Source organism: Polypterus senegalus, chromosome 7 (assembly GCF_016835505.1).
Source record: "Polypterus senegalus isolate Bchr_013 chromosome 7, ASM1683550v1, whole genome shotgun sequence".
Lineage (NCBI taxonomy): Eukaryota > Metazoa > Chordata > Cladistia > Polypteriformes > Polypteridae > Polypterus > Polypterus senegalus.
The window spans coordinates 115596569-115619939 of NC_053160.1; the positions used below are offsets into that span (position 1 = coordinate 115596569).

The 23371-nt window shown below is 34.2% G+C and overlaps 1 protein-coding gene across 4 annotated transcripts in view; it reads left to right on the plus strand.

Moving 5' to 3' along the window:
• mllt3 (MLLT3 super elongation complex subunit) overlaps positions 1 to 23371 on the plus strand; it is a 353405-nt gene that overhangs the window by 252171 nt on the left and 77863 nt on the right. For all 4 annotated transcript variants that reach the window (XM_039759174.1, XM_039759177.1, XM_039759176.1 and 1 more), the window contains 2 exons: positions 11862 to 11943; positions 15731 to 15869. In XM_039759174.1, the coding sequence (XP_039615108.1) occupies positions 11862 to 11943; positions 15731 to 15869 (221 nt within the window). The remainder of the gene's footprint in view (positions 1 to 11861; positions 11944 to 15730; positions 15870 to 23371) is intronic.

Below are 23371 nucleotides of genomic sequence, written 5' to 3' on the forward strand. Positions count from 1 at the left end.
ATATATATATATTTATGTAATGATCAAAAGTAAGTGCAGTGAAACACTGTAGGATCAAATTACAGCACATAAATATTCCTATTCACCTGGCATTTCACTGCTTTTTTGGTAGAAAATGCTTTGCAGCCCTCTTCACCATCACGAAGGATGTTGTGCTGCACCGAAGTAAACATTTTACTATACTACTCACCATAATATGTGATTGTAATTTATAATGTACCACACAGATCCACATCAACCTTCTTCTATGTTATAGAAGTTACATTCACAATGTTGGTAAATAAACAAATAGGCTAACGATAAAACAGTGCAAAACATATTAAGCAATACATTAGTCAGGTAAAGTGCTCAAACTACATAAATTCAACAGTTTATTATAGAGATCAACTTGATAAAAAAAAGGTTGGCATCAGCTCTATACAGCTGTTCCAAATAATTAATTTACTGCTGTCTAATATGTTTTATGAACTGCTTAGGTAATGTGTATGTGCACATCTCTACCCAAAGAGCAATACTCCTCAGGATTATGGATTCAGTGGTTGCATTTGAGAAATTATTTTCTTGAGACTTCCATGTACCTTTTGGTCATGTGATTTTAATTTTTAAATTTAATATTGAAACCATCCATCCATTATCCAACTTGCTATATCCTAACTACAGGGTCACAAAAATATATAGTTTTTTTGATCTGGATCAGAAAACATTATAGACAAACATTTTTTTCCCTTTAATCTGTAAAACCAAAAAAGTGAACATGAGCAGAGCTCCTTTTTAGCCTTTCCATTGTAATATGTACAAGCAGTAAGGTGCAGTCTTTGGAAATATCTGTTAACTTCAGTGAACTGATTTGCCATGGGTAAAAGAAGTGATGGAGCATTGCTTTGTTTAAAAACAGCAAAGCTTATGACGAAATAATCTGTACCACAATGTACAATAACTTTTTATCTACTGTATTTAGCCAAAATGTTTTAATCAGTCTAATATTGTTTGTTTTTAAGTGCTTTACTCACAATATGCAAAATCTCAGGAAAAAAAAAGTGAAGTCAATGTTGCAGTTGGTACTGTCTTTTGAAAAAAGGGAAGTTGCAGTTGTTGTTGTGATGGAGGTACGGATCAATTTACTGTGCTTTTAGGGACAAATGGAGAACAGTTTTCTAACAAGCAGGAATTGGTAAAGTTGAATTCTCAGAAGTTTAAAAAATCGGACCAGGATATAAACCAAAAATCAATGTCACTAGTAGTTGCCAAGTCTGACCCCTGTCACTTCGTGTGAATGGCCTTGTCTATAGCAAGCTGGATCAGACACAATGTTGCGCATGCAGTCAATTCTTCTGGCTAACAATGGCAAACATGAAAGGCAGCATAAAAATTAATTACTAATAATTTGAAATTGAATTGGAGAATTGGAATAAGCTGATCGAATAATGAACAAATGAATGAACTAATTAATAATAGACTGTATATGCAGACATTTCCATATATCTTCTGTTTCAAGCTATTGTGTTTTCAAGAAACAACCCTGTAATTTGAACTGAATATAACTCCAGTGTGGTTTCCCCTTTTAAAATTAAATGCATGTACTGGTTGTGTCAAGTACTTTTTTTTTATTATTATCAGTATAAATTTTTTGCTCTCTCAGGATTGAACACTGTTCTGTTCTTTTAACATGTAGATAAAATGAACTAAGTTTTTAAACCAAGTGTTTTCAGGTACCTGCTTGAGCAGCACTGATTTATAGCAAATCTACTGCCCAGAGTAACTTTTGTATTTGAGTATAAGAGTTCTTTGGACTGAGCCAGTAAATTATCTATATGTTATCTTATGGTATTCTTTATTGCAGTGAATGAATTACCCAACATGTGCTGCAAAGTTTCTTAAAATTTATTTGCTATGTGTAGGCTTCACTGGATTGAACTTACTTTTTATATTATACTGAGGTTTCATTTTTCTTGTTGTTTTCACTCTTGAGAATTGTGTCATTTGCAAGAGACACTAAAGTGAGCAATTGTCAGGCTGTGTGGTGTAGTGGTTAAGGCTTTGGACTTCAGCCTCTGTGGGTGTTGGCTTAAATCTTTCTAATGGCACTGTGTGACTATGAGCAGGTCTCTTCACCCGCCTGTGCACCAATTGGGTAAACAAAAGAAATATAACCATTTGTATCTCAGATGTTGTCAGTTGCTTAGGATAAAGGCGTCAGCCAGCTAAATAAATAATAATAACATGTGTTCTGATTATTTAAATATAATCATTGCTGTTCTTTTTTTGCTGGCAGTAACACTAGTTTGCCTTTAAACAAAACCACAAATGTTTAGAGTGCGGTGGTTTTTTTTTGTTTTTTTTTTAATTTATTGGTCTTTATAATGAATTTCTAGCAGTTTAAAACCTTGCCAGATCCTCACACGTTCCAAGCAGAAACCCCACAGAAAGAAATGGACAGTTTTACGAGCATCCATTGGAAGCCAGAAGATTTATGATTTTATTGTTGCTGAGAATAGTATGGTTTGCTTGAAAAGCTGAGGCACTTTCTTTTATCTTAAAACTTTTTGGAGGGAAAACAGTAATGAGAGAGTGGATGGAATTCCATTATGTGTTTACAAATGTGGCGTGTTAAATTATAGGTGATACTTTCTTTATAGAGACAACAGGTTTGTTAATGTAAGCAACAGTTGAACACTATAATAATATACTTATTGTATGCAAAATAAGCAAAAATGAAGCTTATAATGGGTATCTTCCTTGAACCATTTTACTTGTGCATACTTTTTATTAACTGCTTTGTTACTAACTAGTTTGTTCAAACATCCAAACATCTTCTAAATATTTAATGTTTTAGTTTATATATATATATATATATATATATATATATATATATATATATATATATATATAATTGAGAAGTTTTATAAGTAATGCTTGCTGAGCTTTAGACATTTCACATATTGCAATAATATGCAGTGAGTTACTGTTTTGATAGAATTAAAAAAAGCCTGCAATACATTTCCTTTAAGAACATTTTCGTTTTCATCTAAAATAAAATAAAGCATTATATCATGGTAGGGAGATATTCTTTGTGTGTGTGTGTGTGTGTGTGTATACATATATGTGTATGTATATGTGTGTTTATGCATATATAATACACATATATATTATTTTGTTTTCATTTTGGACTGTGATAAAATTTTCAGCAGTAAATAAAGTTTTACCGGCTGTTCGATGACTCTTTGATCATGTTTTGTTGTGTGTTAATATGTGTGTGTGTATATATATATATATATATATATATATATATATATATATATATATATATATATATCAAAAAAGTCAGACAAGAAGCACACTTAATTAGTTTTCCCCCTTTTTGAAAGTCCCCTTTACTGAAAGGTGAACTTATTTATTATAGTATGGCAGTGCTGAGTCCAGTAATAATAGCAAAAAGGGAATTTCATAGTATGTCATTCAATAAGATGTACAGTGATGAATATAGCACACTTAAATGTTTCTATTATTAGTAAGTAGTTTGGGACAAAATAAATGGTAATATTTTAATAAATGTGATGCTGTTATAGTGTGAATTTGGAAAATTTCAGATGGGTTGACATTTTGCTTTAAACAAAAGTTTCTGAATAGGTGTTCACTTCTGTATCCACAGCAGAAAAGCTAAAAAGTTGTTTTAAAGCCTTGATGATTTGATCCTTTTTATTATATAATTATAATGGTTGGTTGGAATGGCTGTTATTTTTGTTAATAAAGTAGATTTTTTTAAATAAGACAGTAGATAGGCTTTCTAAACTTTCAGAAAACATTTGAGAATAAGATGTACATTTTCATTGTTTTAAATAATGGTAATTTTCTTTGGCATTCACACAACCAATAAAGTACAATTCATTCTGGTTCTGAAGCCTAAGAAAACATTTTAGAAATTTGATAGTATGATTTATTGCTACCATTTGCCCATATTATTTCTTTTTTTACAATTAGAAACTATCTTATGCATTGCAAGATTTATTGAATTTACTTCGAAAGTTACTTATTTATTAGAGCTTAATGGAATTTTTCTGCAACAGCTGTATGTCATATAATCATATTGTCTGAAATATTTGATATTTTCCCCAGAATATTGAATGTCATATGGACCTGACATGCTGAAAGCTGGTGATTGACTACCTGTAGTCTGTGTCTTTACACTGAACATTTTAGAAGCTGTTTGTTATTAAAATTCAGCATACTGTTGATATAGTACACAGCACTGTCCAAGTGAAAATTATTCGACCTGACAAAGAAGTCTGTGTACTTAGTAGTGTGTAAGTAAAACTGCATTATGATTATTATGAGAATTATTGTAGATTGGTGCTTTCAACCTTTGTGATACATTTTTAAAGATGTACATTTTTCATGAAATAAGTTATGTAGTGAAGTTAGTTACAGTACTTTACAGGTAAAACATAATTATGCACCACTAAAGGTGATAAGTCATAGATTGAATGAATACTATCGGTTTAAAATTTAATGGTGAAATGGACAATTCAATTTATAAAATGGGCAATTATGTTTGGAATGAATTTTGAAAATTACTCTGTTTCCTATTTTCTTTTTGTTTGTTTTAAAATATCCAAAAATCCAAATTCAGCTTTGTATATAGTCCTTGACTTGAGAATTCTTAAATCTTTAAACTAAATTCTTAAAACAAAACAATGGTTTATATGATATAATAGGTATGATATAGTTTATTTGAATTTTTTACATGTTACAGCAGCTTAAAGAAAGCTAAAAATATTTTCTTTGGCAGTTCAGCAAGGAAATTCAACATTAGTCCCTCTTTCCATATTCACTGCCACATATAGTAAAAGCTGTAAATTTTGTCAACCCACATATTTGAATGAGACATTTCAAAATTTGCCTGTAGATGTGTGAAACGTGTTTCTAATAGTTGTTTAATGTGCATCTAGTGCTATAACATTACCAATTCACTGTCCTGTCAGTAAATCAAAATTTAACAAATGAAAGTTAATGTGGCCATGCTGCCCTTTCATATTTGCTGGACTGCAATCTTTATCTGATGACTTCATACATACGTGTGGCATCTGAGAAAGATCTGGAAAAATATTAATGCAGGCTGCTTGATGTACAGAAAATAACACAGGATATCATCCAATTAAAACATGAAACACAATGCTGGGCCACCATCAGAAAGAATGTACAATATAGAAAAGGGAATAGTGCTCTTGTATATGTCCAGATTTTTTATTGCTAAGTGTGTTATGGTCCTATTTTTAGAAATTCCTTCAAGTTATTTTTACATTCTTAATGTTCCAAGTGACTGTGGATGATGTGGCTTTTAGAAATTATGCAGTATGGCACTAGTCTTTAACTGAATGATGGTATGAATTAAGAATTCTATCAAATATGATAAATCAGTTGTTTAAACTACTGCAGAAATCAGAAATCAAACACACTAGCCTCTTAATCATTTCAAGACCTTTTTACCAATTTATCCAATTTTTTTGGAGCCCATCAGGGTTGGGCACAAGGCAGAATCTAATCCCAGATGTGTCTGTCTTTTCACACACATATACACACTTACTCAGTTTATAGTCCCCGAATACCGAAGTAGCAGTTCCTTATATTCAATAATTTCTTAGAAATCAACTCTATGCAGAAGATTGAAAGAAGCAAATTATCAATGTGAGTTAAGATGGATGAAGCCACAATGTATTGCAGCCATAATGATTTATGGGGATTGAAATGGGTAGAACAATAGAAACTAAACACTCACACTGTGTTGAAATGAATGAACACTGTGCAATCCACTTATGTTTAATGAAAAGACTTCTTCACTAATATAGATTTCTCTTGTTAAGATATACAGTGACAATATATTTTTTTTGTTAAATGTATACTACTTTTAATACCAACTTGTATTTTACGCTGCCTTCTTTTAGTTTTTTGATGATTTAGTGTAGTAAAAACACAATGAACTGAATGATTGCTCTAGTTATAATGTATTATAACACTATCCTTGCACACTGCTGTGCCAAAATGTTGAAAATTTAGAAATCTCAAAGCCTTCTTATTTACTAATCCAACTCAAAGGTAAAAGGTGGGTTTATGGCAGCAGAACCAATCAACTACGAGTCCTATCATACTGTACGCTTGAGGCTCCCATTTTAATAGTTGAAATGCATAACAATCATTAATTACAGAGTTTTAAAATATTTTGCCACACTTCTCAGAACCATGCTGCCTCTAATAAGTTAAAACCTCAAATTTATATGACCTAAATTTCACATTTATTTTGCACTTGACAGCATATTTTGCAAATCAGCTGGAAATGATCATGTATGCTGTTAGCCCTTAATTCCAAATAGTATTGCCGTAATTACATATATAATTTGCTTTTGTTGGCCTGAAAATCATGTACACAGTATTCTAGGCCTGTGCTGGTTGTCATCCAAATGAATAACTGTCTTTTGAAAAACAATGTAACAAAGTTTTTTATGTGCAAGATGCACCTACTAGCATCATCATGTCTGTCTTTCTGAAGGAAAACATTTGAACTCACTTTGGGCTGGTTTTGTTTATATTTGGTGCACTCATTCTTAAAGAAAATTTGTTCTGAAAATTCAGATTTCAGTGATATTTTTCAAATTTAGTCAATCATCTGTCTTAAAACAGAGAAACATTGTGGATGACCTCAATTACAGGTTAATACAGGGGGTCCTCAGGTAACGACACATTTCCGTTCCTACAACAGTGATGTAACCCGAATTTTGGTATAAGTCGAAAACACCCTAGCCTAAGTCACTTACCTATCCTAACACATTTGTAAAATCATAATCTAGAACATAAAAACACAACTAAGCCACAGAAAAAGGAAAAGGACCTAAATATACTGTACTGTACACTGTACTTTAATAACAGAAAAATGACAAAAAATGAGTGTAAAAACAAATCCTTGCCTTCTGATCTCTTTACAATGTCTAATTTCACTTCCATCATGATGGCTTTCCTCTTCTTCGAAGCACTACCATCTGAAGACTCTGACTTTCATTTAGGAGCCATGATAAGGGCCAAAAAGTCACCAAACAAAGCAACAGAAACAGAAAGCTTCTTCCACGCGCAACCATACTAGTTCACCAACTCCCTCACTCATACACCGCGTTACTGCGTATTCTTCTGCTGCCCGCAACCACATTAGTTCACCCACGTTGTCTGCAAGTACGACGCTAATGACGTAAGCTGAAACATTTGTGTCCTATATTTTTTTTAAGTTTTTACAGGAGTGAGTATTATAAATGCGAAATGTTGTATGTCGAGACGTTGTAACCCAAGGACCCCCTGTATACTGTTTTAAATTAACCTTCATGTAATTTACTTATACATATTTTGTATACATTCCTGTTTTATTCATCTAATAGCCGTGCTTGATGGCAAACAGTTCCCCAGTACAAATTATTTGAAATAACTGCAAAGTCTCACATGTGGCAGATAACATGCAGATATATGCTTGCACAAACCTCTGTAACACCAACCCACTTTTCCTGCTCCTTGAATTCCTGTCAGGTAAGTTAAATGATGTTTATAACAGTAAAAGTAATTAATTCAAGCAATAAAACCAAAAGTGTACTTATCTAAAAATAATATTGCTATTTGTACTGCTTGTATTGGCAAGTATTTTTTACTGCTGTGTAATAGTATTATTTTCTCCAAAATGCAGTATTTGTGTGTATATATAAATATGTTTATGTATTTTTTGTTCGTGGTCCTTTTTATATTGTATTTTTCATGAAATCTGCAGTGCATATAAAAACCTATGTAAGTTGATAACAAAATTATTTTTATTTTTTAATTATTCTGCCCCAATCTTTTTGGTTTCTAACCAAGAAGACTGTTGAGATGTGTTAGCATTTCCTGTTACTGCATATTTATAATTGTGGAATGGTGGCCTGTGACATAAATTGAACAAGTTGTGCATGTTTTACTACAGCTGTACATGTACTTTTGTACTTTTGCCAAGTCTCAACTGCTCCTAGTCCATTAGTTATCCTGTCATTAGCCTTAGTTAAAATGATGCTTGTACAGTAATTTGAAAAAAGTGAAAGCTACTGAAATACATACCTTGTTCACTAAAGGCGTCACAAATGGACATGCCAGTGTAATGACTGCTTATTCCCAAGATTACTTCCTCATAGCCCTTTGAGTTTCCCCTTAATAACCATTTTTAAATCACATACTCTGGAGATCTGTTTAATTAAATATAATTTACTCCAGGGTCTTGCTGAATTTAAGTCCAGAATGTTGCTTGTAAAACACCCACATGTCCATTTCTGAAGCCTTCGCTAGAATGGGAGCGCCACTTGGGTATGTTAGGTTAATTGGAACCTCTAATTTGAATAGTATGAAAAAATGTTGAAAAGTGCATGAGTGTATGTTGCAATTTAATGGTCCTGGGTTGAAAGTTGTCTGCTTAAGGAGACTTTGTGCTAATACTCATAAGAACGGCCTTGACAATCTCACAATTAGTAGTCACAATAAGCAGGTTTGAAAATGATAATGGTCCTAATTGACATTGCACATTCAAGGCATGACTTAAATGTGTTCAAAACAGCAGTCTTAGTTTTGTTTTTTTGCCATAATTATTTAAAACATAAATGCAAGTTCTCCCACGTGACAGAACAGTGGGCAAAACTCACATCAGATTTGTGAGCTTTACCAAACCAAAAAATTACTATTAATTGTGCCATTCATTGTTTCACGTGACAAAATTATGAAAAAAGCAATAGTAAAAGTGGTGGTGCTTTTATAGTGCAGATGATGTGTCATAAGTAATTTCTCTAAGTTATGGCAGGTGTATAGCGCATCTGGAAATTATTCACAGCGCATCACTTTTTCCACATTTTGTTATGTTACAGCCTTATTCCAAAATTGACTAAATTCATTTTTTTCCTCAGAATTCTACATACAACATCCCATAATGACAACATGAAAAAAGTTTACTTGAGGTTTTTGCAAATTTATTAAAAATAAAAAAACTGAGAAATCACATGTACATAAGTATTCACAGCCTTTGCTCAATACTTTGTCCATGCACCTTTGGCAGCAATTACAGCCTCGAGTCTTTTTGAATATGATTCCACAAGCTTGGCACACCTATCCGTGGACAGTTTTGCCCATTCCTCTTTGCAGCACCTCTCAAGCTCCATCAGGTTGGATGGGAAAAGTCGGTGCACAGCCATTTTAAGATCTTTCCAGAGATGTTCAATCGGATTCAAGTCTGGGCTCTGGCTGGGCCACTCAAGGACATTCACAGAGTTGTCCTGAAGCAACTCCTTTGATATCTTGGCTGTGTGCTTAGGGTCGTTGTCCTGCTGAAAGATGAACCATCGCCCCAGTCTGAGGTCAAGAGTGCTCTGGAGCAGGTTTTCATCCAGGATGTATCTGTACATTACTGCAGTCATCTTTCCCTTTATTCTGACTAGTCTCCCAGTTCCTGCCGGTGAAAAAAATCACCATGCTTCACTATAGGGATGGTATTGGCCTGCTGATGAGCGGTGCCTGGTTTCCTCCAAACGTGACACCTGGCATTCACACCAAAGAGTTCAATGTTTGTCTCATCAGACCAGAGAATTTTGTTTCTCATGGTCTGAGAGTCCTTCAGGTGCCTTTTGGCAAACTCCAGGCGGTCTGCCATGTGCCTTTTACTAAGGAGTGGCTTCCATCTCGCCACTCTACCATACATGCCTGATTGGTGTATTGCTGCAGAGATAGTTGTCCTTCTGGAAGGTTCTCCTCTCTCTACAGAGGACCTCTGGTGCTCTGACAGAGTGACCATCTGGTTCTTGGTCACCTCCCTGACTAAGGCCCTTCCCCTCCGATCGCTCAGTTTAGGTGGCCGGCCAGCTCTAGAAAGAGTCCTGGTGGTTTCTAACTTCTTCCACTTATGGATGATGGAGGCCACTGTGCTCTTTGGGACCTTCAAAGCAGCAGAAATTTTTCTGTAACCTTCCCCAGATTTATGCCTCGAGATAATCCTGTCTCGGAGGTCTACAGACAATATTCCTTTGACTTCATGCTTGGTTTGTGCTCTGACATGAACTGTCAACTGTGGGACCTTATATAGACAGGTGTGTGCCTTTCCAAATTATGTCCAATCAACTGAATTTACCACAGGTGGACTCCAATTAAGCCGCAGAAACATCTCAAGGATGATCAGGGGAAACACAATGCACCTGAGCTCAATTTTGAGCTTCATGGCAAAGGCTGTGAATACTTAAGTACATGTGCTTTCTCAGTTGTTTTATTTTTAATAAATTTGCAAAAATCTCAAGTAAACGTTTTTCACATTATCATTATGGGGTGTTGTGTGTAGAATTCTGAGGAAAAAAATTAATTTAATCAAATTTGGAATAAGGCTGTAACATAAAATGTGGAAAAAGTGATGCGCTGTAAATACTTTCCGGATGCTCTGTAGATACGGTTTAAGATTGTGGTATTAAATTGAGCTTTTCATGGAACACTGATAAACCATGCTGGAAAATTGTATCATTTTGTTGCTGAAATTTTCAAATTTTGGATTTTATATTTATAAAACTTTTCATGATATCTATTGTTAGAAACCCAATTGTGTCAAGTTGTGTTTCTCTTCTTAAATATTTGACCAGGCTATCTACCACAAGTATTTTAATCTCATCAATTTTATAGGGAAAGTGGGAGAAATTCTGCCTGTTTTACAAAGTTAAGGAGTAAAGTTGATCATAAAATTGTTTGTGTTCTTAATGTGATAAAAATCATGGAATCTTTTTTTTAAATGCTATATTGTAAGCTGAGGAAGTCGGTGATATATATGATTGTATATGTCTTCATAGTATTTTGTAGCTGTCAACATTAAAGGTGCTGTTCCTTTTAAAACAGCAGATGTTAAAGAGTTTTAGTACTTGTGCCAGTGAAAACACAAAAGGCCAGATATTACTTAAGGAGTTATTGTGCAAATTGTAAACCTTAATCGTTAGTGATTATAAATCATTGTTCATTAGGACAGTCTAAATGGACAGATTTATAAGGGCAGGCTACTGTTAAAACCATCAAAGCTATCTCTGTAGCCAAAAGACTTAATATAGTGGTACAGTTTATGAGCTAAGAAAATTTGTACTTTTCTGTCTCAATGACATGCAATAATTGTTTATTTTATTATGTTAGCTTGATTTAAATAATGGTTTCAGAATCTGAAATTCTGACTTTCTAAGGAGAAATACATTTTTGGAACTGGGGTGACTGGAGCTGTGCATGTACAGAATCTTACAGTTTTGTGCAAGAGCAAAATCTTTATGAAAATGCTGAAACATTCACTTTTTACACAGAATATCAAAACATAACTGATTATTGAATGTTTAAATCAGTTTACAATTACTATAGTATCTGAGCATTAATGTTATAAAGGTTGTAGTTTTGAGCAATTTTTTTTTTTAAATGTACCAACTTGTATTTTTCACTGTGAAACGTGTCATTTGTACTTTTTATATAGGTGATTAATAATTCTGTTGATTTCCCTTTGGATTCCATTTCAGGAGTATATTGGGAGAAAAAAAAAAAAAAATTGTCACTGTAAAATGCCTAATCTTTTTTAGTGCACCATTCTTAATGCCTTCGTTCCATTTGCCTAATTCTATGCATTCTGCTTACTGTGGTGGAACTTCCCAGCTGGATCTCCCATTCAGAAGGACAGAGTTCCCTGGGAGATGTCGGACAGAGGAAGCGTTTAATGAGTGTAGAAGCTTTGAAGTCTGTGGCTGCATTCCCCATCACTAGGGTGAGTGCAGTGCTGGACTTTCACTAATGCCTTTTTTTCTGTTTTTGTTTTAATGTAGTCTGCACATCACAGCCCAGCAAGCTCCAGCTCTAGTTCAAGCTCTAGCTCTGGTTTTACTCCCTCCCAGACCAGCAGACAAGGTAACAATTCTGTCTTGGCCATGGATGAAAGATTTTATCATTTGTCTTAACATCCCCTTTAGCTGTGACATCGGATGCTTTAATGATACAGTTTGTACTTTGTTAAAACAGCAGCAGAAATTACTTGAACACAAAATACAATCCCAAGACAAATTATCAATTTTCCCTTTTGTTTACACTGAGTATTTTTCACATATTTATTAATTTCTGAAAACTTATTTTTTCTATAATTAACTTTGATATATAGCATATTTTATTTGTAAGTGTCTTTTAACCACAATAGAAAAGCTCTGTTGAATTGTAATTTGATAGTGTTGTGGTCTGCAGTGGAGTCATTCTTAAACTAAATGGTGTGCTTATAAGCACAAATTAGAAAGTAATTGCGTTTGAAGTTTGAATAATGATTGGATACAGGAAAAAAAAGTTCAATTTTCAAGAATCAAAATACATGGCCAGAAGTTGAAAGTCAGTTCATCTTTTATACGTTTTCTACATTCATGGATAATAGCTACTGAGTATACTGAATTACAAAAGTAATTTTGAACACCTGAAAAAAAAAAAGAAGAAATAGAATAATCTTGGAAGTGTATTGATGATAATGAAATTTATTTCAGTTGATGAGAGTGTTGCATAGTGAGTTAATAATTTGCATCATTTCTTCATAGAGATTTAGTCATTCATTTATGGCCTAACCCCTATTTTTATTTTTGTAACACTTAAATGCTAACATGGGTTTCTCCATTTACTGCACTTCATACAGCCGAATATTATGTCTCCAAGGGTTTTTTTGCAGAGGCACTGCTTAGCCTACTTTGGATAAGTGTTGCCAGTAATGGACTGGCACCCCATCCAGTGTTGATATTTTCCTTAAACATAAATTCTACTGTAATAAGGACCAACACCATCACAGTCCCAATCTGGGATTAGGTAGACTTTGAAAATGGATTATATAGTGCATGTGGTATGCATGTGTACATGTTCTGTTTTACACACAGTTGTCAATTTTTCTTCTGTTCAAGGTTAAGCTTTTAAATAATATTTGCTACTGAATATTTTCATCCATCAAATTCCTACGGTTTTAAAAGGTTCAGTGACAATAATAATTTAAAATCTTTAGATGACTAAAACTGGGTTTAAAATCAATTCCTTGAGCAGCCTTTTGTTTTCTGAATGTTAGTCATTTTACAAACAGGAGAATATGGTAAGCTTTAATCTTTCATCAATAATGCTGTTTACAGCTGATGATTTAATATGCAATATTTAATATTTAACTAGCAGGCTACTAGGGTTATTTCATGCCAGATTCGTCTACCAATATATTTTCTAGTCTTCTGTTATTGCTAGTAGGATCCTGTTTCTCACATAATATGCCTTACCTGATCCCTAACTTAAGGACCTGTTGTTTTGTAAAACTGTCTTGGAGTTTTTATACACAAGCCTTATACAGATTCTAAGAGTAAAATTTGTTGTGCAAAATCCGTTTATTTAAAGTAGGTAATATGTTAAGTTTAAAGAGTCCTAATGAAAAAAGAAATATAAATCTACTCAATTGTATCTCAGTTAAATTCAGTTATTTTGTACTGAAAACCTTTCATTGATTTTTATCAGTGTTCCATACTGTATGTAATAGTCTATATGAAACATTAAATATGTTCAGAAAATGCACAAAACCTTATGCAAGAAACCTATGTAGCCAGCCATTTATATACAAGACTTCCAACTGTATATATCTCTAAAACAAGAACAAAGGCTTTGAGATCAGTACAAAATGATAGCAGCATTGTTATTACACCATCCTACCGAGGCGGTGCAGCAGTTGTATTATACATGAATGGACCCACAGACTCTGATATATGCATATACAACTTCAACCGGACACGTGTAACTGGGGCGCAGTGCTCGTAAGATTCAGGCCACAGAGCTGACTGACTCATGGCTATCAGACAAAAACACCATCAACAGACACTTGGACATGAACCCAGCATATGCAGGTTTAAAAAGAAAAATATCCTCATATTAAATAAGAAACCTCTGAACCCCAACTTAATATTCCACCATCCCCTCTAACCACCCAACCCCATTACCACCACCACATTTGCCATATATTGGCTTTGATTACTGTATGTCTGACTTCTGGGAGGGGCTGAAAGCTTAGGAATAAAAAACAATTTTAAGATACATGACCCATATATACAGTTTATGTGTGTGTATATATAATATAATTTCTTATAGAAGCTTGTAAAAAAAATAAGCATTTAGTGAATATATAGGATTTTCTATATCAAATATAATCACACTTTAGTGCTAGCTTGGAGGCTGAAGTGGTCATTATTGACTATTTGTTAAGCCTGTGGCTGTGACCCTAAAGCCTAACACTTAATCAGTACCTTAAAATTTAGATTATTATGATTATATTCTATTGTTTATGCACTTTTCTCTCAGAAAACGCCCAACCAGAAATAAACTACTTAAAATTTTAAACTTAAATATGTTTTAAAAAATTTGAAAGTTTACAACAACAACATTTATTTATATAGCACATTTTCATACAAAAAGTAACTCAAAGTGCTTTACATAATGAAGAATAGAAAAATAAAAGACACAGTAAGAAAATAAAATAAGTCAACATCAATTAACATAGAATAAGAGTAAGGTCCAATGGCCAGGGTGGACAGAAAAAACAAAAAAAACCTCCACACAGCTGGAGAAAAAAATAAAATCTGTAGGGATTCCAGACCATTTGACTGCCCAGTCCCCTCTGGGCATTCTACCTAACATAAATGAAACAGTCTTTGAATTTAGGGTTCTCACAGAAGGACTTGATGATGATGGTCACGTAGACTTCTGGCTTTTAATCCATCCATCATTGTTGGAGCATCATGATGCTTTGAGTAGGTGGTGGTGGCGGCACAGGCCACCACCACAAAGAAACCGTAAAAAGAAACAGAAGAGAGAGTAGGGGTCACTACGTATTTTAGAGCCACCAAGAATAGTTATTATGATGAATTGAACATACAGAGTATCAGGATTAAGTTAAAGTGAAGTTATGAAAAGGCCATGTTAAAGTAATGTGTTTTCAGCAGTGTTTTAAAGTGCTCTACTGTATTAGCCTGGCGAATTCCTATTGGCAGGCTATTCCAGATTTTAGGTGCTTAGCCGCAGAAGGCCGCCTCACCACTTTTAAGTTTAAAAGTCTTATCTTTCATAAAGTTTTGGATAATTAGTTTTTCATTGATTAGCTGCTGTTAAACTGTTTTGAACTGTCATAAATCATTTTTTGACAGCAGTAATGTCTATATTAATACTCTTTCAAAATATAAATTAGTGAAATTAACATTGGATCACCCGAAAGAGAGCGAAGTATTGTACACATTAAGGACTTTGGATCTAATTTACTGTATATCTAGAGCATTTCTAGAAGGTTACAGAATGCGAGTAGATTTCAATATGATGAACTGTCTGGAAGTTCCTGGATCAAAACTTGATCTACACTGTTTCTTAAAATATTGGTTATTTGTACAGTACATTTCAGGTCTGATTGATAATTCAGTTAAAATATTTCTTGGTACATATTTTAATATACGATAACTATGATTAATGAGGAATGTTCTGTCCATGAGTTGTTTGGTATGATTATTTTTACCTGCTGTTTTTTGTTCTATCTGGATACATTTTATGTGCTTAATGATTAATTAGCATTTTCAAAAACACGTGTTGTGTTTTGTTTCAGTTCCTATTCATGTGTTTTTTTTTTTAAATTTCCTATATAAGCTGTCCTCATTTTTAGTTTTAGATCCTTTGGGATCAATAATGCAAGATCTTCATTCAGATGACAATGAAGAAGAATCAGAAGATGAGGATGACAATGACAATGATTCTGATATTGAGAGACCAGTGCACACACAGATAATGCATAGAAACCGAAGGTCAGTGATTTAATGAAATTAAATTTAGTTTTTTCTTTTTTTTTCTTTTAGTGTACTGCTTTTATTGGATATTACTTTGTATAGGGATTGATTTCTTTTTCAGCCTCTATACAGAACCTTTGTTTTTGTCAAATTTGCTGTGTGGAATAAATCTGTAATTAATTGTGGGACTATAATATTTTCCTGAAAAGTACTGTTTAATAAGGGGATTTATAGGTCAGCTGTTCAAAAATATTTATTGTTATTTATTACTGACTAGCAGAATACCCGCGCTTCGCAGTGGAGAAGTAGTGTGTTAAAGAAGTTATGAAAAAGAAAAGCAAACATTTTAAAAATAACGTAAGATGATTGTTAATGTAATTGTTTTGTCATTGATATGAGTGTTGTTGTCATATCTATCTATTTATATTATATATATATATATAGCAAAATACCTGCGATTGGCAGCGGAGAAGTAAAAAGAAAAGGAAACATTTTAATAATAACGTAACATGATTGACAATGTAATTGTTTTGTCATTGTCATGTGTTGCTGTATATATATATATATATATATATATATATATATATATATATACACACACAGACACATATATAAACATATATATATATATATATATATATACACATCTATACACATATATATACAGTTATATATATACATATACACACATACATATATACATATACATATATACACATACTGTATATATACACACACACATATATATACATACTGTATATACAACATATACAATCTACATATATATATATATATATACATATATATATATTAGGTGGGACTCGATTAAAAAATTAATCCAATTAATTAGAGGCTGTGTAAGAATTAATCTTGATTAATCGTATGTAATCGACACGTAAATTTGCCCCAAATCGCAAATTTTTTTTTAATTTAAAACGGTTTTAGTGGGCTTACAGAATCAAATAATAGACATGGACATGAATATTGTAAACTGAAGCTGTTTTAATTTCTGAAAAAAGCTTTAAACTGCATTTGAATTCAAAACAGAAACAAAAATATCATCCCTGGTTAAAATTGGGCAGACTTAAAAATAAAGTGGTAGTTTAAGTACTTTAAGTACATTTTCAGAATAGTATTGTCTTTAAATAATAATAACCAAAATTTCAACATAAAGTGCAGTTTTTCTTCTTAAAAAATAAGTCAGAAACATAAAAGGTAATTTGACCAGCTTACTCTTTAAACTCTGAGTAACATTAGCCAAAATTATTTTGTACATTAGGCTAAAACAGTGTGATCATTGAACATTTTGTAATTAGATGTATTTAGAATTACTAACGGTCACGGAAGTCCAATGATCCCCAGTAAGAGCCACAAAGTCCGCTTTCTGTAATGCATCTAATTTTGCTTGCTTTTCAGTGTGCACAAAACCATGCTTTTATCAAGGCTTCGCTCGGGTAGTCGAAATGATCAGTCGTAGGAACGCGCTTTATTCCGACTCTAACATTTTTGTAGCTGTGATGTGTGCATCAGTGTAATGGATGTACCAGGAAATCATGCATTGACAAAAGTTCCGTTTGCTTGGAATTGAAAGTGTGATTAAATGCGTTATTTTTTTAACGCGTTATGGAGTACATGCATCGAAGCTTCTCAGCTGTGCTTGTGCTAAGAAAGGAAAAATTTTAAAAATAACGTAACATGATTCTGCTAACCTAATATTTTTCATACGCCCCAAACCAAGGAGATGCGAAGGTAAAATGAATCGGTAGCGCAGCACATAGTCAGTACACCCTCTCGAATCGAACCTCAATGTCGGCGTTAGAGGCTTAAGACTCTACAATTAGCCACAGCGTGTGGCTTGTCTATGCTAAAGTATGTATTGTAGATCGGGTATATATATACATTTATATATATACCCGTACGCAGTGGAGAAGTAGAAGTTATGAAAAGAAAAGGGAACATTTTAAAAATAACGTAACATGATTGTCAATATACAGTAATTGTTTTGTGAGTGTTATTGAATGTTGCTGTCATCAAGGATTTGATTATCATTATTTCTTTCAATCAGGCTCGTATTTGTAGGATGTGTTCAAGTTACATTCCGTGTTTGTCAATCGCTGTAAAGATAAGAGGTTTCATTCATCGATTAGTTCCTTACTGCATCAATAAACAGCTCGCCTTCCTTTTATCTGTGATGTGACAAACTGCATGCACGGGTTTTTTTACACTGTCTTCCTTTAGCAGGACATTCACTTTTTCCACCGTGTGCTTTGTTTCGCAGTAGCTGCACTTATGAATATGATTGTATGTATAAGACGCTTCATATTTTTTGCTGCCTTCTCAATTGTGTAATTCGGTTTTGTTCAGCACTCTTTGGAACTGTTGCTTTTGTCTGCGCATTGCGCCAGTTCACGGAGCCGCTTGGTGTTCTTGCATCGAAGGTTCCCAGCTGTACTGGTGCCATCTCGTAATGTCAGCTAAGACCCGCACTTAAAAGTTTCTCTGCAGTTTCATTGCGTTTGTGCCAAACACCACCCTGACCATCTCATCTTCCTCTGCATAAGCACAGTCCTTCACCCGTGAACATTTACCGGCAGTGTTTGTATTGGATTGCTGCTGATGGACGGCCTGATATGGGCAGGCACTAAATTACAAACGCTAGTGGCAGCCTGTCTATGAACTTAATTTAATATAAACTTACGGTTCACGCTGCTTTGTTTCGCAGTAGCTGTACTTATGAATATGCTTGTATGCATCATTTGCTTCATAATGTTTTTCTGCCTTCTCAATTGTGAAATGCCGTTTTGTGCTGATCGCTGTTTGGAGTTCTTCCTTGTTATCTACGTACTTACGTAGGAGGCGTGATGATGTCACACGAAACTCCCCCCCCACGGCCATCTCCAACTCAAGACTCCATTACATTATATGGGGAAAAATAGCTTCCAGTTATGACCCTTATGCGTAGAATTTCGAAATGAAACCTGCCCAACTTTTGTAAGTAAGCTGTAAGGAATAAGCCTGCCAAATTTCAGCCTTCTACCTACACGGGAAGTTGGAGAATTAGTGATGAGTGAGTGAGTGAGTGAGGGCTTTGCCTTTTATTAGTATAGATTTGTTTAACATTCTTGAAAGTGATATGATGGTACTTTTCTATATTGTTAATTTTGGTGTTTTACATTATTAAACATTATATGATGTAGCTACCTTTTTTTGGTTTATATATTTACCTAATTAATGATATATTTGATTACCTGGGAAGTCAGCATACATAGCTTAAATTGGAAGTGAAGTTTATAAATGTAATATATGTTTTTCTTCTAGGTAATTTGTTTAGATGACTTGTGTTATTTGTGTTAAAGTGTATATACAGTAATTTTTTTAATCCCAACCCCCACTCCCCCAATACCAAAAGAATTCTCAGTCCACTTGTAATATTGAATCCATCCAGTATGTCTTGGATCTGTGTCTGGGTCTTCTATTAGTTGGCTATGTCTTGAACATATTGATTTTTTAATTTGTTTGAATAGAAAATATCTCTTTATACCATTGATATTGTGCTTTACATCTCAGGCACACAATCTATACCAATAGTATTAAACTTGCTTGGAGAATTTCACATATTCGCTGGGTTCAAAATTAATTTGAATAAAAGTATGCTTTTTTAATTATTACAAGGAAAGAGAGATCTCTTTAGACACAATTTTGGTTGTACATCCAACAAGATATTCCCTACCTTCTACTTAAAACAGGATAATTAATACTGTCAGAATGAATATCCTCATCCCTTCATCAACAAATCCTTTTTTAAGAATTTAGACTCAATTCTAACATAATTTAGACTCTGCAGATATCTAAATCAGAAGGTGGCATGATGCTACGTAACTTTCAGTTCAGTTACTAGGCTGACAATATTTGTAAAGTAAAACATAATACGCTCACACATTTATTCCTGTTTGTTTTGCAAAGGTAAATATATCCTATTCTATATTATATATAGAATATATAGAATATTATCTATATTTCTGTATTCTCTACTCTTTGCTCAAATGAACACTGTCAATCACCAATTTAGTAGCAAGCTTGTGGTTCATCATTTATTAAAGACATGGAACCAATGTAGAATGAATTTTAAGGAAAATATGCTCATGATTGTGATATTTAGTGATAATATATTGCATCCTTCAAACAATTAAGCTCCTAATTAAAGCTTCCTGCAACACATTTTTGTACACACAAATTAGAAACATTGTTAAAAACAACCTACAACTTTCACTAGTTTCCATTCCACAGATGATACTGACTTGAGTGGTTTAAGATAAGACAGCATCTCTAAGGATATCCATCCATTATCCAACCCACTATATCCAAGCTACAGGTTCACGGGGGTCTGCTGGAGCCAATCCCAGCCAACACAGGGCGCAAAGCAGGAAACAAAACCCCGGGCAGGGTGCCAGCCCACCGCAGGGCACACACACACACCCCAAGCACACACTAGGGACAATTTGGAATCACCAATGCCCCTAACCTGCATGTCTTTGGACTGTGGGAGGAAACCGGAGTGTACTCTCTAAGAATATATTAATAAAAATCTCCCAAGGAATTTACCCCTTACTGAAATCAGGGAATGATGAGAATGGTATCTTTTTAATTAAAATCTCAGAAAAGGAAACCTAGAATTCAGCCATTCATAAAATACATTGCTAGGTCATCTGTTTTGGGAGTGTACCATTTTGAGCAAAATTGTTTGTAAATCTCATTTACCGTTGGTGCTAAAGTCACATCAGAAGCCTTTATATGGGTTCTCAGACGTTTTTCTTGATATTCTGCACCCAGAAATTAAAATGACTTAGAGGACCACATTTTGTTTTTGATATTAAGTTCTTAAGTTCTGAATTCTGTGGTTGTATAGAACTAAAGGTGATATTTCTTTGTCTGACTTCGATACCTTTGATTCATTTGGGTATTTTAGCAAGATATGGATAGCCTTTATGTCTATATGCCTCACTTAATTTGTTTGTGTTTTTTTTATTAAGTTTTAAATGTATACACATTAGTGCTGTTTGATATGGAATAAAACTGAGAAAGCGTTAACATTTTCATAATTTTAGTTTACCAAAATGTAAAGTTCAGAGATTGAATTTCATGTGTGATAGAGCCCCTCTGATTTCCATCCAGGGTTGCAACAACTGGGGGTGGGTGGAATTTTGTTGACTTTGAAGGATTTCAGTGTAGGGTTTATAAAGAGTGATATCATCATGGACCACCTGATTTATCTTACCCATGTGCACATACTAAATTTATTCACTTATAATTTCTGGCCATTAACTGAAAATAATACTGCCTAACTACCTTGCCGTTAACCCTGAGAACACTCTGGTTCAAAATTTTATGTAAAAACGGTTAAACCTGAATCTTTCTCAGGTTAAGCTGTTTTGATAAGATATAGAGCGTTACGCCCAAGTAATGCTTGAGGCAGTATTCTGCTGCCATCTTGTGTATGAAATAACATCATTCTGCAAAAAAAATCATGAATTTTTCTGAGCATTCTGCATCTATACGGTAACTCCACAGTAGCCATCAGCGGGGTAGAGCCTTCTTGCAAAACACCCAATGGCAAGTAACTGGAAAAACTATAAAACTAGTGTTAGAACAAACTAAAACTGAACTATTAGTTAAATCAAATGATAATGATGACAATGTGAATTGGTCATCAGGCGTTGACATGGATGGTGAAACTGATGCATACGGCACTGTACAACAAAACTACTGTGTGCCTAGTGAATTTGATTTTGTGAAGTGCAAATAGATGCGTGGCAAAAAGGCAAAGTAACTGCATTCAAATGGAAGGGCAAGAAAGGCCCCCTAAACACTGTTCATAATGCAGCAGCTAGCAATTTTTGTGTCAGTCATTAATCCTTCCACAGAGGCAGCCCATACAATGGGCTGCATCCATCATGCAGATCGAGCACTGACATTTTACTCTTTCATGCATAATTCACAGAAAAAACAGTCCCAATTGCAATGGTGGACTGTGTGTTGGTGAAGATCATGTACTAAATCTGCTGTAGACACTAAACATACCTTTTCTGCTGTATTTATGTTGATGTTTTTGTGTTTATATATTTCCGTTACACATAGTAACATTTCTCGTTGAAAAGAATTATGTTTTTAGCTCATTTTTCCAGGGGTAAACATAATGCTGAGGAAGCTAATACTAAAAATATCAAATAATATGTCATTGCCTCATGAAATAGTAAATACCAAGAAAATTCAGGATATTTATATTGACACTGACTCTTGAGGGTTACTTTTCTGACAGCAGACTTTGTAAATCAGGTTTGCAACGTTTGCAATTGTGAGATTATGTCAATGTATGGAGGAGAAATTAGCTCATTTGTAACACTCAAGTTAAGAGTAATACTTGATGGATAAGTCGAATTAGCACAAACTCCTGATGCTTAAAATTCCACATTTTTTCCTTTGCCCTTTTAAATTTAATCCAACCATAGGGTGGGTACCATTGTGAATAAAACATATATTATTAAATTAAACTTGTCAATTTATGATTATTATTATTTCACCTTTGAAGACAGATACATGCAGGGATGGTGTCCCCTCCAGTGGTTTCTGCCTCATGCCTAGAGTAGCAAGGAGATGCATCAGCTCCCAAAGATGCAGAACTTTATAAGTTGTTGGGCAAAGGGTTGGTGGTTGGTTGGATGGATGGATACACAGCAATGTACAACACAGTCATGATGAATTTGAAACCACCATTTTTTTGGGGTCTTTGTACTGCAGATTTCTATATGAAAAGGTGATTTTTCTTGCAATTATTTCAACTCCCTCATTCAAAAACAGGCAATTGACAGCTGATTGATTACATCATGGTGCTCTCAAAGTATGGAGGAATCAGATATTTTAGTATTTCTGGACCAATTCCATAAACAGATAAAAAAAAAAGTGCAGTGGGATTGTCTCACTTTATTGAGTTGAAACTTTGTGTAATTTTTAAGTAATAGGAGTGATTTCTACAGTACAACACTGAAAATCAAACCCTGCTTTTAAATATGATTCAGATTTAATTCACAAAAAAGAGGAAAATAACTTTTTGTCTGTTTTTTCACTTTGTATTGTTTGTAGCGGGCGGCACAGTGGTATAGTGGTAGCGCTACTGCCTCGCAGTTGGGAGACCCGGGTTCGCTTTGTGAGGAGTTTGCATGTTCTCCCTGTGTCTGCGTGGGTTTCCTCCAGGTGCACCAGTTTCCTCCCACAGTCCAAAGACATGCAGGTTAGGTGGATTGGCGATCCTAAATTGTTCCTAGTGTGTGCTTGGTGTGTGTATATGTGTGTGTGTGTGTGTGCCCTGCGGTGGGCTGGCACCCTGCCTGGGGTTTGTTTCCTGCCTTGCGCCCTGTGTTGGCTGGGATTGGCTCCAGCAGACCCCCCATGACCCTGTAGTTAGGATGTAGCGGGTTGGATAATGAATGGATGGATTGTTTTTAGCAATGCCTGGGAACAATGTT